We start from the raw sequence: 12,622 nt of genomic DNA on the forward strand, positions 1-12,622 counted from the left end.
GTCTTGCCATCTCTCTCAACAAAGCAGATAGCTCCAAGGCTCATCGCAGTTTATCTAAGCCTCTTAAGGTCAGGAATTCAAAACACATCAACCTTGCAGTCTTCAATTCAAGACACGTCTAGTCACTCGACTCGGATGCTTACCATCCACGCTTTCTTTTATCTGTAACCTTGATACAATTCGATTTATACTACTCTTTCATCGTTGAACACAAGAGTTCTACATAGAATGACGATGCCGCCACAGTTCGGAATTTACCGAAATGCCGTGGAATAATGATGTTGTGACGAGTGGTGAAGGATAATCCAAAAAATAAATCGTTAATACTTCATTCAAAGAAATCATTCATTAATATATCCAAAAACACCTATGGCGTGACGTTGATGCTTCAGCTTCAACTATAAGCAATACCCATAGAAATGATACGGCCGGTCAGACAGGACTACAATCTCCAGCAGCATTCTCCTCAGACTCAGCCATACGAGTTGCAGAGTGCAAGCATGCAGAGGGGGCCAGGTGGATCAGTATTGGGACAGCAGCAGTACCAATATCAACAGCAGCAACAGCAGCAGCAGCCACAGCCACAGCCACAACAACAGCCACAACAACAGCCACAACAACAGCCACAACAACAGGGACAACAGCCAGGCGTCCAAGGCCAGCAACAAGGAGCGCAAGTTCCACAATCAACGAATGGTACAGTAGATGGTGGTAGTGGAAGCGCAAGTACTCCTGGACAAGAGCTAAATCTCGCTTCTGTCTTGCATTACCTACAAAGCGAATGGAGAAGGTGGGAGAGAGACCGAAATGAGTGGGAGATTGAGCGAGCCGAAATGAGGGTGTGTGCTGGATATGTTGCTGGCATAAAGATGACTAATTGATATTGGGTGTAGGCGAGGATCGCCCTGCTTGAAGGCCAAAGGCGATCAGCAGAGAACCTTAAAGTAGACCTTTTGAGAAGGGTTAAAATGCTCGAATTTGCGCTCAGACAAGAGAGGTATGTGTCGCCAGTTGAACAGGAAGACAGCTAAAACAAAAATCCAGAACAAGGAACGTCAACGCTGCAGGGAAATTGAGCAGTGTTCACCCCGCCCGTATGGCCGCTTTACTGGAGGAAGACAAGCTCTCCAAAGACGAGAAAGAGGGTAGTGGAAGCGAAGGTAGCCAAGAGGATGGTTCGTGTCATCTACACATGACTGATACACGGTACTGATATTTGGCGACAGTGTCAGACAAGCTACCCAGAATGAATGGTATTCATCCTGCTGCTATGGGCAAATTCTCAACGATTGCTCCCCATTCTCTTCCAGTGGAAGCGAACCAATGGAGAAACATTGGCGCTGTGCCTAGGGACCCCAAAGCTCGAGCTAGGAGTCGCGAATATCTGAAACAGTACGTATATCTATCGTCATGCTCAAACTCGGCTGACATTTCAACAGATGTTTGCAAGAAATTAGCTATTTGACCTCGCCTGGCGCTTTAAACCCTCTCCCTCCACATCCCCCTGTAGATCCGTCTTCCATCCCTTACCCTACAGAATCTACAGACTCAGCCCATCCAGCAGTAGATCTATATGAACGCCCACGTAAAGAAATTCCTGAGCAACTCACATCATTGTATTCTCAACAAACACATGATCAACACAAACCCAAGGAAGAATTACCTAATGGCGAGAGTGAAGGCGCCGAGGTCAAGAAGTCTCAGTCAACTGATCAAGGTATGGATAAAGAGGTTTCTCTTCTGCCTGCACCATTACAAAACCAAAACCTTGGCAATCTTCCGTCAGATGAGATTCGGCCATCGCCTTCGTCAGTTCCAAAGGCTTTAGCTTTATCACAGACTGAATCGCAACCACCAAAGTCGAGTCTAAGAATGGGGGAATTGGAACAGTCGGGACAGCAACTTTTAACTGCAATTTATAGACCTGAGAGTAAGACCGCATGGAGAGAGGAACTGGAAGCTGCAAATGAAGAGGCTGAAAAGGTTGGTAGTTGTGTCGCTCGATGATGGTGATATATTGATTGACGCAATTTAGGCCAAAGAAGAGAGATTACGTAGAAAACCTGAGGCAGAAGATGATCAGTTAGCGAATCTGACCCTTAACACTGAGGATGAAGAAATCAAAATGGACGATTCTGTAGATAAAATCTGGACTTCGAAGAGAAGTTTGAAGAGTCACCTGGATATCGTCCGAGCTATTACATTTGGATATGGACCAGGAATAATATTAGCGACGGGTGGAGATGATTGTACAGTCAAGATCTGGTCAGTAGAGGCTAGTAGCGTCATGTCTAATAGGTGTGTCTCTTATCACAAATTATATACGATGCTGAAGACTTGATAATAGACCGACATCACAAGAAATTGAACCTATTCAGACTCTACGTGGGCATACAGCAGGTATAACTGCCATAGCCATCTCAACTGCTTTAACAAATATCATTTCCGCTTCACTTGACTCTACTATCCGTGTCTGGAAACTTCCTTCACACAATCACGATCCCTACGCACCTTACGACCCATCCGTTGCCATCCAGACCCTGGTGGGACATACAGAGGCTGTTTGGGATGTCTGTTTGCTCCCGCCAGGCGAGATTGCCCAACCAGGCAAGGAGACTGTTAAAGCGAGATTGGTCAGTGCCTCCGCAGACGGAACTGTCAAACTCTGGGAACGTTCATCGTCATCAGCTTGGGCACTATCGAAATCATTCTCGTCGCTTGGCTCTGCGGGCACAGTGCCAACATGCTTAGCCGTATTCAATCTCGACTTTGGCAAGGTCCTCATTGGAACAGCAGATGGAAAAGCGAGATTATGGGATGTAGAGACAGGAGAGGAAGTACAGGTGTTTGGTGAAGAAGGGGATGAAAGATCGCAAGTCAATGCGATATTAAGCCATCCAACGTTGCCTGCCATTGTGACTGCCCATGAGAATGGATACCTCCGATTCTATGATGCGAAATCTCGTAAGTTATTAAATGATGAACCAGGTTAGGCGAAGCTGATCTGAAGCAGCTTCGGCGTCACCTACACATGAGATACTTGCCCATCCCTCATCCATCACTTCCCTCGCACTCTCGCCGTCCTCTCCCACTTGTATCCTCACTTCGTCAACAGATTGTTCAGTCCGGCTTTGGGACCTCGGTAAGAAAACCTCTATCCAGGACATGTCTGGTCACCGCCCTCGCGCGGAAGAAGGTGTTAGTGCGGTTGCCAGCCATCCCGAGTTACCAGTCATAGGCACAGCAGGTGCTGACGGTGTTGTAAGACTTTGGGGATTAGCTTAGATTGTCAATGGAATTGAACATTAGGACTTGGTCCAAATCTGTAGCCTCATGATTGAAAATTTGGAGAAAGACTTTTAGAGAGTCAAACGAGGATGGTGTGTGAATCTAGCATTGTTACCTTTTATTTACGTTTGCCCATGTTTCGTGGATCGACACCATGATTAAACCCAGCTTTGGTTTCTTTTTCTCTTTACGCACGAGATTCGTTTTCATGATAGCAATTGAATATGATGCCAATGAATTACGCATTGTCTGCAGTATACAGTTCGGAGTATTATTTGTAAATTAAGAAGGGAAATGGCTTTTAAGTGGGTGGAGTACCGATTATTATTATTATTGGTCCTATTTGCTCTTGGGTCTCTATATAAAAATGATTCAGCAACTCATAATTCATCTTGTCCATGTTGTAACAATACTTTGAAAAGACTTACAATGAAAGCTTTTCAAGTCTCGCAGCTTTCTCATCCGAGCAAAATCGAAGCGTGAGCTTTTCATCTCTCCGATTGAATGTAGCATTCTCTGATAGGGAATGGATCGGCATAACCCAGTTCAGACGTCCCTCCGCCCCAGGCCGACCCAACTAGAGGACAAGTACTCATCGATGTCTATGCCGCCGCCCTCAACTTTTTCGAGTGAGTCTAATCTCTTGCCGACGCCAGCAAAAGCCGTGCTGAGTGGGAGCAACAAGTGTACTTCAAGCCCAGGGAAAGTACCAGAGCAAGTCACAACCTTTTCCGAGCACTCAACAGACATGCTGATGCGCCCTGGGCACTAGCTAAGCCCCCGCTCCCTTTCAATCTAGGCGTCGAGCTCGCTGGAATTATATCAGAGACATCGCCGATACCCAAGGGGTGCCCATACAGACCTGGCGGTAAGAACTCAAGCAACAATCAAGCAGCCACAAAGAGACTGACAACACCCTAGACCGTGTCTTTGGGATCGCGCAAGGTGCTTTTGCAGAACAAGCTGTCGCAAACTGGAAAAAGCTTTTGCCCATTCCCAGCTCTTTGAGCTTTGCCGAGGCTTCCACCGTCCCCTTGTAAGTCTCCCCTACACCTCATTCTGCGTCCGGACTGATACGGAAAAACAACAGGACAGCGACAACAAGCTATCTCGCCATCGTCCACCGGGGTCAGGCGAAACCTGGTGAATGGGTCCTGGTACACGGCGCTGCTGGAGGTGTCGGCATAGCTGCCTGTCAAATCGCCAAAGGTCAGTCCCGTCTTAACTGCTAGACACAAACATTGACAGACGGATATAGCTGTGGGATGCAAAGTCATCGCAGTTGCCGCAACAGAGGCAAAACGACGATTCTGTATGGACCACGGCCGGGTTGACGCTGTGGTCGACTACACCCAGCACGGATGGCAAGTGAGCGCTCTCCATCCTCCCACCCCAAGCCAAACTGACCTACCCAGAACGAGATCAAACGTATCACTGGAGGGCCAGGCGTGGACATTGTCTTTGATCCCGTAGGAATGCTTGTACCCAGCCTCAAGTGCGTAAAAGCCAACGCCAGGCTCCTGGTCATTGGCTTTGCAGGAGGCGTCATTGAAAAAGTATCGTTTTCCCCTCCTCCTTGCCGTGACGTTGACAAAGAGACAAGGTACCGGCAAATCTACTCCTCTTGAAACACGTCAGTGTCGTTGGCGTTTACTGGGGTGCGGTGGAAGGTCTGTCAATCTCTCTTCCCACCGTTTCTCCTCTTCCTCTTGGCTGATGTTGAATCCACCCTTTTCATAGACGACTCAGAGATTGCTCACCAAGTCAACCAAGGCGTTCTCTACCTCTTGTCTACTGGCGACGTCCGTCCTGTTGTCCATTCAACAGAATACAAGGGTATAGATAATGTTCCTCAAGGATTAAGAGATATAGAAGACAGAAAGATATTAGGAAAAGGAGTGGTCATTATTAAAGATTATAATCCATGGACAGCAAAACTGTAATATTGGAGATGACGTAAGCATTTGTGGCAAAAAAATACATGTATTTTCTTAGTTTGTCATATATGTATATATGTGTATATGCATAATCAATCTGTTTATCATGAAATCTATCCTAAAGATACCCAAGAGGTACCAAGAAGTACGAGCATGAGCAAAATGTAAGAGTTGTAGCTGTAGATAGCAATGCAGTGTAGAATAGTCCTTGTATGGTACAAATATACTTGTGGCTTTTGAATTCTTAAAATCCCATCGTGGTATTCACAGATTTGTCTGTTTCCCAATCCGGATGATTGGCCAAGCTTATGCCGGCTCGTTGCATTTGCGTTTGAGCGACATGACTTGGTTCTGGAGATGAGCAACGAGATCGTTTCTTTCGGCGAGTTTGTGTAAGAGTTCTTTTTTGGCTTCCATAGCGGTTTCCAAATCAGACGCCATCTAGTTTACTGTCAGCACTGGCACGACAAAGATATCTTTCGACTTGCCTTTTCCGCCAATTGTTTCTTCTTCCATCTAAACTTTTTTTGTGCCATAGCATTCTGCTCCCTTCGTCTCTCCTTATTCCTCTTTACCATTTTTTTTGTGCCATTGGGAGCCTTGGTGTTTTCGACAGGTCGTATCGTAGCGTCAAGCGGTAAATGCTCTGGACTGATTCTGGGTCGCTTGGCAGGCGGGGACATTGACTCGGGTTCTCGTTTGACAGAGGTCGTCTGACCTTGCGGAGAGGTTTTGAGCCTGAGCTTGGTGTTTGATCTCACCGACTTGTACTGTTCGTCCCTGTCTTCATTTTCGCTGTCTGAACCCATTTTTTCAATTTCTGATTCAAGTTGATCCACATGGTCGTCGAATTCAGAATGAGGGTCCTCGCCACTTGAAGAAGAGGAAGTGGTGAACGAATCGAGTTCGGGTTCGCCTTCTTTATCAGAGGTAGACACCGTACGGAGTGGAGGACTTTGCGGCCAATTGCAGGCTTCATGGCTAACGCTCTTGATTGGGCTTTGCAGAGTTTTTCGCCGTCCAGGCCAGATACTTGTCCACTCGATAGCATCGGCAGAGGCAGGTGCAAGTGAGCCACCAGAGGCAGAAGGAATACTGGCGCGCTTTGGCATAGGCTTGATGCCCGAGGGGCTATTGGGTGCTGAAGCAGTCACTTGGCGCGCATTGCTAGAGATCTTACCCTCCGCGCTCGCATGAGACACCTGATGCTCGCCAAAAGGAAACCCAGTCTCATGTGAAACAATCCAATAAGGCTTGTAGCCTAGATGATACCGACCGTTTATCCCATGTTGAGCCGAGAAAACATTGCCAGAAACGACAGACGGCGATTGAGTCTGAGGAAGAGGAATGTCGGAAGGCCAGTTTGGGGGTGGATGTGTTTTGCTGTAAAACGGATCGAGTGCGCCAGTAGAGGAACAAGCGCCCAACGTCTTTGGGTTTAAATAAGCATGAGGAGGGGTGAGCGCACGCGGAGGTTGGAGGAGACACTGAGCGTCCTGATGCCAGCCACGGACAGATCTCTCAGAGTAAGACTTTTCAAGCTGCAACCCTTGCAGAGGGTTGCGTTTCAGAGACCTACAACGTGGTCGATGCTCCGCCGCATTCTCAGATGCAAAACTTGTCGTAGGTGCTGTATTGGGTCGCAGCGGATTTACCGATGAATTGTGCCGGGCAGGATCTTGTCGGCTGTACCGACGAACGCTGTACTCCAACGGGACTGAATGATGCGGCTCCGGGATCTGTGCAAGACTGTGTTGCTGTGATAACCCATCAGATCACTGAGCCTTTCCATACCGGATACTTACGTTTGCAAACGGCTGGTACACCGCATGTGTCCGTGGAAGCGCTACCGGCGCTTGATCCTGAGAGGTGGTAGGCGACCAGCCTTTGACTAACGGCTGGCCATCCGCCGGCGTCTGATCTCTCGCCTGCACCGTTTGCGCTGCACGTCCTGGACTGTTTCCAGTGAGAATGGAAGAAATCGGTGGCAGCGTCACAACAGAGCGAGATCGCGACATGCCTGGACATTGAGGTTTTGAAGCATTGGCCAGCGCGGCGTCAGCCAACGAGTCCAGACTAACCGTCACGCGCCTCCTATGGTCTTGTTCTCCCGACACCCGACCACGCTCCACCAGATGCGAGTGACGGCCCATTGGAAAAGGACCTGGCGCAAGCGAGAGGGGCGAGGTGTCAGGCGAGAAGAATGAGGAAGAGGAAGCAGTGGTACATGTGGAAAGCGGAGGGAGCGGCATCATTCCCAAAAAATACAAAGCTTGCAGAGTCGTAGAGAAGAAAAACGAGAGCAACGTTTTTGAGTCTGCCTTATAAGGCTCTCTCAAGAGTAGCGTTAGGCCCCCACCCCCACCACGCTGACGCCCAACACTACACCATCAGCCAAAACCCTTGCCGATCTTGTCAGTCACTCTTTGGGTGAGCCAACGATCTCGGTCGCGCCATCAGCCATGGCACTCCTTTCTCCGTATCCGCCTGCAGTAGTCACTGCGCACGGCCCCGGTTCATCGCTGTTTCATGCATCCTGTGCCTCATGTTTTATGCTCGCTTGTGTCCCAACGAGTGCAATGGCCGTCACGTTATTGTCTGACTGCCAGCGAGGGCTGGGCCTGGAATCAATTGAGCTGGAGGGGGAAAGGACGGTCAGCCACACGCAATCAGTGGCAGGAAAGGAAGGGTACGTACCACGTCATTATGTTTAATCGTTAGCTCGGTGTGAGTGGCGGGATACGGGTGAGAGATGGCACTGTGCTACACCGCCTGTCCAAGCTTTGGTGTGACCGCCGTGTTATATCGGGTGGCAAAAAAAAAAGAGATAAAAGCAAAACAAAAGAGAAAAGAGAAAGAAAAGAGGTGGATTATATAGACAATAGCGGAAGAAATCCCCAATCTTTCTTACCAGCGAATCTCGCATCAGCCATCCGTGCCACCATCAGCGGCCTCTCATCACGAGACACGGTCCCCATCTTAAGCCTCCACCTGTTTTCGGTAGCTGTCAAGGTGAGGCGTAATGCAGCGCGCTTAGGTGAATAGTAATAATAACAATAAATAAATAAGGATTAAAAAAAGATTGGAAGAGATAAAGTAAAAGTTGGAATAGGGTGAAAAGTAAAAATGGATTGGAATAATGATGAAATGGGTTGGATAGAATCTGGCTGGTGAACCATGACGTGGCATAAGAGGGAAGCATTTCGGAACAAACAATGTATATACCGAGAGGATGGTACTAATGAGACAGGCACGAGATTCCACGATCTGGGAATGCGGACATTGATGCATGTCCGTGGTGACGCGTCGCGTTGCGTGGTTTAGTCAACCACGCTCATTTTATTTAAAAAAAATTATGTTTGTTATTTTTCTTTTCTTACCCAGAATTAGTGAAATGCCGCGAGAGAAACGCCCAGCAGCGGAGCAAGAGGTGGGCTCAGCTTGTTCTCATTCCAATCACTACCATGGCGCGCCTACCTTGCAGCAATCGTTCACCGCTTTTCCCGTTATCAGCATGTCGCAGTATGGCTGACTGTGGTAGGAGGCTGAAACACGCGACTTGGGGTCCGCTCCTACGACAAAGGTGAAGAGACTGGAGTCAGTCTGTATGCTGATGTAATCAGAAATCCAAGTCGGGCGAAGAGGTAGAGGTTGAAAAGAACGAGGCCGGAGAAAGCTTTATCAATGTGCGTATACTGTCCAACACAAGGTTGTTCTCACGCGGCTGTAGCTGTCAGAGTACCGTCGGGTGACTGTGAGGACGTTCAAAGGTAAAGTCCTCGTTGACGTTCGGGAGATGTACAAGGACAAGTCCTCTGGCGCCATGAAACCGGGGAATAAGGGTATAAGTTTGACACGAGAACAAGTAAGTTTAGACGTTGTGCAACCAGGTGGGTGGTGACGGTGTACAGTGGCAGATACTCAGGTCTAATGCGGATATGGTGGATGAGCTGATTGCTAAGGCTCAAGAGTGAATGGGTAGATCAGGCAAGAGATGACATTTGTAAACGTATGGCTGGCAACGGGTGAAAGTCTATTTGACTGCTTGTCCCATGGTTCGTCCTATGGATTGCCTTGTATAGGGCGTTGATCAGCGCGACTGGCTGGAGCTTGTTGTATGTCCATTGTCCCCTTTGTCCGTTTTGTCATTGTCGTCACTGGCAGGATGGGATGAGCATATGGGTTCAGGTAACGTCAAACTGCCTGTCAAGATTGGGTCACTCGGGTGGTTACAGTGCTTATGCCGTTGGGACTCGATACTACTTAGTAGTTAGGTTATGATATATGAGACAGAAAGCTAGATTCATTCTCTGGGGTTGTGTCTCTGCGTTGTCTATCCTTATTTACATCTTCTCCTAGACAGTGTAGACAACCCGACACACAACCTCCACCATCCTCACAAGCTGTGTTGCTGATACTGCTCCTCAAGAAATCATCCCAGGCATTTTTGTTACTTCCTGTCTCTTCCTGTTTGGAGCTTTCTGACGTACTCGAGGCCCCTTGAAATTGCGCGGCATTTTGGCTTCCATCAGATGTATTGACACTAGACTCAGGTTCTTGCGAGTTGCCCTGTTGTGGGTCTGACGGGTCTCCTACCTCACAAACTACTACAAAACCCTGCTCGCTAAAATCGCTAAGGCTTTTACCAGGACTTGGACTTGGACTTGGACTTGGACTTTGATCTTCACTGAAAAGTTTTGCTCCTGCAAGCCATTCTTCATTCTCAGATTTGACAGTGCCCCCACTGGATGAAAGACTTTCCCGTAAATTTTTCCACCAAGTACCACAAACACTTCTCCGTTCACTCTCCGTTGTTGACTGATGACTATTGGATGCATCTTTTTGCTGCTGAGGATTCCAGCCCATAACATCCAATTCAAGATGATAATCGCCCGGTGTACAAGAACCTTTTCAAACACTTTATGTCCCGGATAACCCTCAATAACCTCTTTTGGTTCAAATCGTTTCGTCTATAGTGCTACCCACCAACACACATTGCTTGTTATATACCTCTCAGATATTTCCTTCATAAAGGTTATCAATCTCCTTTTATTCTCAAGCTCATAAAGGTAGCTTCAGCCTTACATCCTTTTCACAAGACGCCTATCGTTGCCATATCAATAACGCAACGGTAGAAAACAAAAGAACTATGGGAGTCTACTTGTGTGAATGATATCTGTCCACGTCTAGCCGTGAGCGTACAAGTTCAGGTTGACTAGTCATGGCGGGCTGCAGATTGACAGGAGTGGCTGACCACCCAGACTGAGATTGGGCTACCCAAAGACGTACCATATACGTTACTATTGAAGAGCTGAGCAGCTTCATGACAACGTTTTAATCTGAGATCACATGTTGCATGAATAGAAAAAGTAAATGTTTGCACTATTGTGCACTTTTTCAACCCACATCTTCCTCTTCTTCATCGTTATAACTACCAGATTCTTTCTCTTCCGTCTTTACTTGACATTATCTCGGGATTGTTGACATTTAGCATTGCTTTTCTCTAGGCTTTTCTATACTTTTCGCCCACATGGTCTTGACATCTTATGCATCTCCGACACTAAAGAATGCACCTTAATGTCTGAGTCTTACATGTAAACCTTTGCATATACCTTTGCTGTCCTAACGTGTAGCCCCTCGTTCCCGCTAAGATTGGTATCTGCAGGTGACTCGCTTGCATTAGTCGTATTGCCTGTAGTGGACTGATCCGCCATGGTCCTGGTGCGGTGGTGTCGGGAAAACTACGTATAAAGTCTCGTTTAAATGGTTTTCGCAGACAAAAACACCTTGGACTTTATATATACGTCCTGATTCACATCTTTCAAGAGCTGACCTGGACATTTCCTTTCACTCGCTCAAGAAGTATAGACTATTTAATCTCTTCATCCACTCCATATCCGGCTTTTATCTGTCGTTATTGAATCATGCCGGATCAGAGTGGAGTATGCCTTCAAAAGTTTGAGCGACTCATCTGCTTGGATCAGCGAGTTGCCGGCGACCATTTCTAATGCGAACTCTGGCCAGCTGTCAAAGTCCGCTGTTTGCCAATCACTTTTTGGTGACTAGCATCCAGTCCTTTGTGCCCTGTGAATCGGCGAGAGGCGGGTCTTAAAGCAATTATACATGCCTCATATGCCTACGTCTTGATCCTTTTAGTACAAGGAAAGGATCTTTTGCCAATCGTTTGCAACGTCTTCCACTCGGACTCCTGCGTATCGGTTAGACCTTGACTCCAGTCCACATTGTCGCAATTCCTCCGGTAAAGTCCGTCCATGCCCCTCCTCTTCCCTCCTTGAGCTGTCCAGTTTTGAATCCCGCCTCTTGCACTAGTTTTGCAAACTCTGGCTGGGAAGGGAATCGTTCGATGGATTCGACAAGGTATTGGTATGATTCCGAGTCGCCTGCAAGTATCTTGCCCATGATGGGGATGAACTGGAAAGAATACTGGCGGTAAATTCTATAACATCTGTCAAACTAGGCTTCGCCAGGGAGGGGAGATACTTGCTCTCGGAAGAGAGGATTTTGGACTTTACCAAACTCTAAAACACCCATCTTGCCTCCTGGTTTCAACACTCTGTAAGCCTCGCTTAGTACAGCAGATAGAGAGGTACAGTTTCGAATGCCGAATGCGATAGTGTAGAGATCGATAGAGTTGTCTGCAATGTGAGCAGGGAGAGATTGGGCATTGCCGTGGGTAAATCTGATTTGAGGTGCTGTCCATCTGTATCAGCGAAACGTAAGGCTGGTATAAGATACACACTGTTATAATACAATGTCTTGGCTACACGCTTCCTACCTTCATCAAGCATTCCGTTGTTGAGATCAACAATCTCCACTTCAATGTCTCTACACGCAAACTTCTCCCTCGCCCTATCCAAAATCCGAAGCGCAATATCACCCGTACCACCCGCTACATCCAGACACTTGAAGCTGGGTAATCTCTTATCCACTGGATCTTGAGAGTTGCGGTGGAATGAAGGCGGGAGACGAGGGACGAGGGTGGACACAAATGAGTCTTTCCAGAGACGATGGATGCCAAGGGACATGGAATCGTTCATCAAGTCATAATTGGATGCTACTGAGCTGAAAACTCCTCCAACTGGATACGTTGTCAGCATTCGCCATGATCTAGAGCGATAAAACCAACCAAGCGTCTCTTTTTCTTCTTCTGGGACTTGTCTAAAACCAAAATGTGTCGTCTTTTTCGACGTACTGTTTGTAGAAGCGGGATCGGAAGAAGCATAACGTCTGATAGCCGACACGGTCAGCGATCTCGTATGGCGGGCTGAAGAACCCATTCGAGAAAACATTATTGTAGTCATGGTTTTTGAAAAGAGAAATGGTAAGAAAAGTAAAATAATAGAATCATATATATAAGGCGGCCATGACCGCCTTCT

The 12,622-nt window shown here is 47.4% G+C and overlaps 6 protein-coding genes across 6 annotated transcripts; 3 read left to right on the forward strand and 3 right to left on the reverse strand.

The window, feature by feature from the left end:
* Positions 1-419: 419 nt before the first annotated feature.
* L203_103381 (uncharacterized protein) lies at positions 420-3,285 on the forward strand (the record flags this gene model as incomplete). The annotated part of the gene is made up of 8 exons (XM_066212783.1): positions 420-839; positions 894-997; positions 1,045-1,175; positions 1,227-1,392; positions 1,440-1,983; positions 2,036-2,298; positions 2,348-2,964; positions 3,014-3,285. The coding sequence occupies 8 exons, from the start codon at positions 420-422 to the stop codon at positions 3,283-3,285; spliced, it is 2,517 nt and encodes an 838-aa protein (XP_066068880.1).
* A 432-nt stretch (positions 3,286-3,717) lies between these two features.
* Positions 3,718-5,231, forward strand: L203_103382 (uncharacterized protein; the record flags this gene model as incomplete). Its single annotated transcript, XM_066212784.1, has 10 exons — positions 3,718-3,767; positions 3,834-3,917; positions 3,974-4,002; positions 4,061-4,156; positions 4,210-4,324; positions 4,379-4,497; positions 4,547-4,656; positions 4,704-4,844; positions 4,892-4,958; positions 5,029-5,231. The coding sequence occupies 10 exons, from the start codon at positions 3,718-3,720 to the stop codon at positions 5,229-5,231; spliced, it is 1,014 nt and encodes a 337-aa protein (XP_066068881.1).
* Positions 5,232-5,531: 300 nt separating this feature from the next.
* On the reverse strand, positions 5,532-7,480 carry L203_103383 (uncharacterized protein; the record flags this gene model as incomplete). Its single annotated transcript, XM_066212785.1, has 3 exons — positions 5,532-5,666; positions 5,714-6,982; positions 7,031-7,480. The coding sequence occupies 3 exons, from the start codon at positions 7,478-7,480 to the stop codon at positions 5,532-5,534; spliced, it is 1,854 nt and encodes a 617-aa protein (XP_066068882.1).
* Positions 7,481-8,619: 1,139 nt separating this feature from the next.
* On the forward strand, positions 8,620-9,199 carry L203_103384 (uncharacterized protein; the record flags this gene model as incomplete). Its single annotated transcript, XM_066212786.1, has 5 exons — positions 8,620-8,655; positions 8,767-8,808; positions 8,858-8,911; positions 8,956-9,090; positions 9,137-9,199. The coding sequence occupies 5 exons, from the start codon at positions 8,620-8,622 to the stop codon at positions 9,197-9,199; spliced, it is 330 nt and encodes a 109-aa protein (XP_066068883.1).
* Positions 9,200-9,287: 88 nt separating this feature from the next.
* On the reverse strand, positions 9,288-10,091 carry L203_103385 (uncharacterized protein; the record flags this gene model as incomplete). Its single annotated transcript, XM_066212787.1, has 2 exons — positions 9,288-9,382; positions 9,716-10,091. The coding sequence occupies 2 exons, from the start codon at positions 10,089-10,091 to the stop codon at positions 9,288-9,290; spliced, it is 471 nt and encodes a 156-aa protein (XP_066068884.1).
* Positions 10,092-11,444: 1,353 nt separating this feature from the next.
* Positions 11,445-12,547, reverse strand: L203_103386 (uncharacterized protein; the record flags this gene model as incomplete). Its single annotated transcript, XM_066212788.1, has 4 exons — positions 11,445-11,682; positions 11,731-11,938; positions 11,986-12,324; positions 12,373-12,547. 4 exons carry the CDS (start codon positions 12,545-12,547, stop codon positions 11,445-11,447), a joined length of 960 nt encoding a protein of 319 aa, XP_066068885.1.
* Between the last annotated feature and the right edge of the window lie 75 nt (positions 12,548-12,622).

Source organism: Cryptococcus depauperatus, chromosome 4, assembly GCF_001720195.1.
Source record: "Cryptococcus depauperatus CBS 7841 chromosome 4, complete sequence".
Lineage (NCBI taxonomy): Eukaryota > Fungi > Basidiomycota > Tremellomycetes > Tremellales > Cryptococcaceae > Cryptococcus > Cryptococcus depauperatus.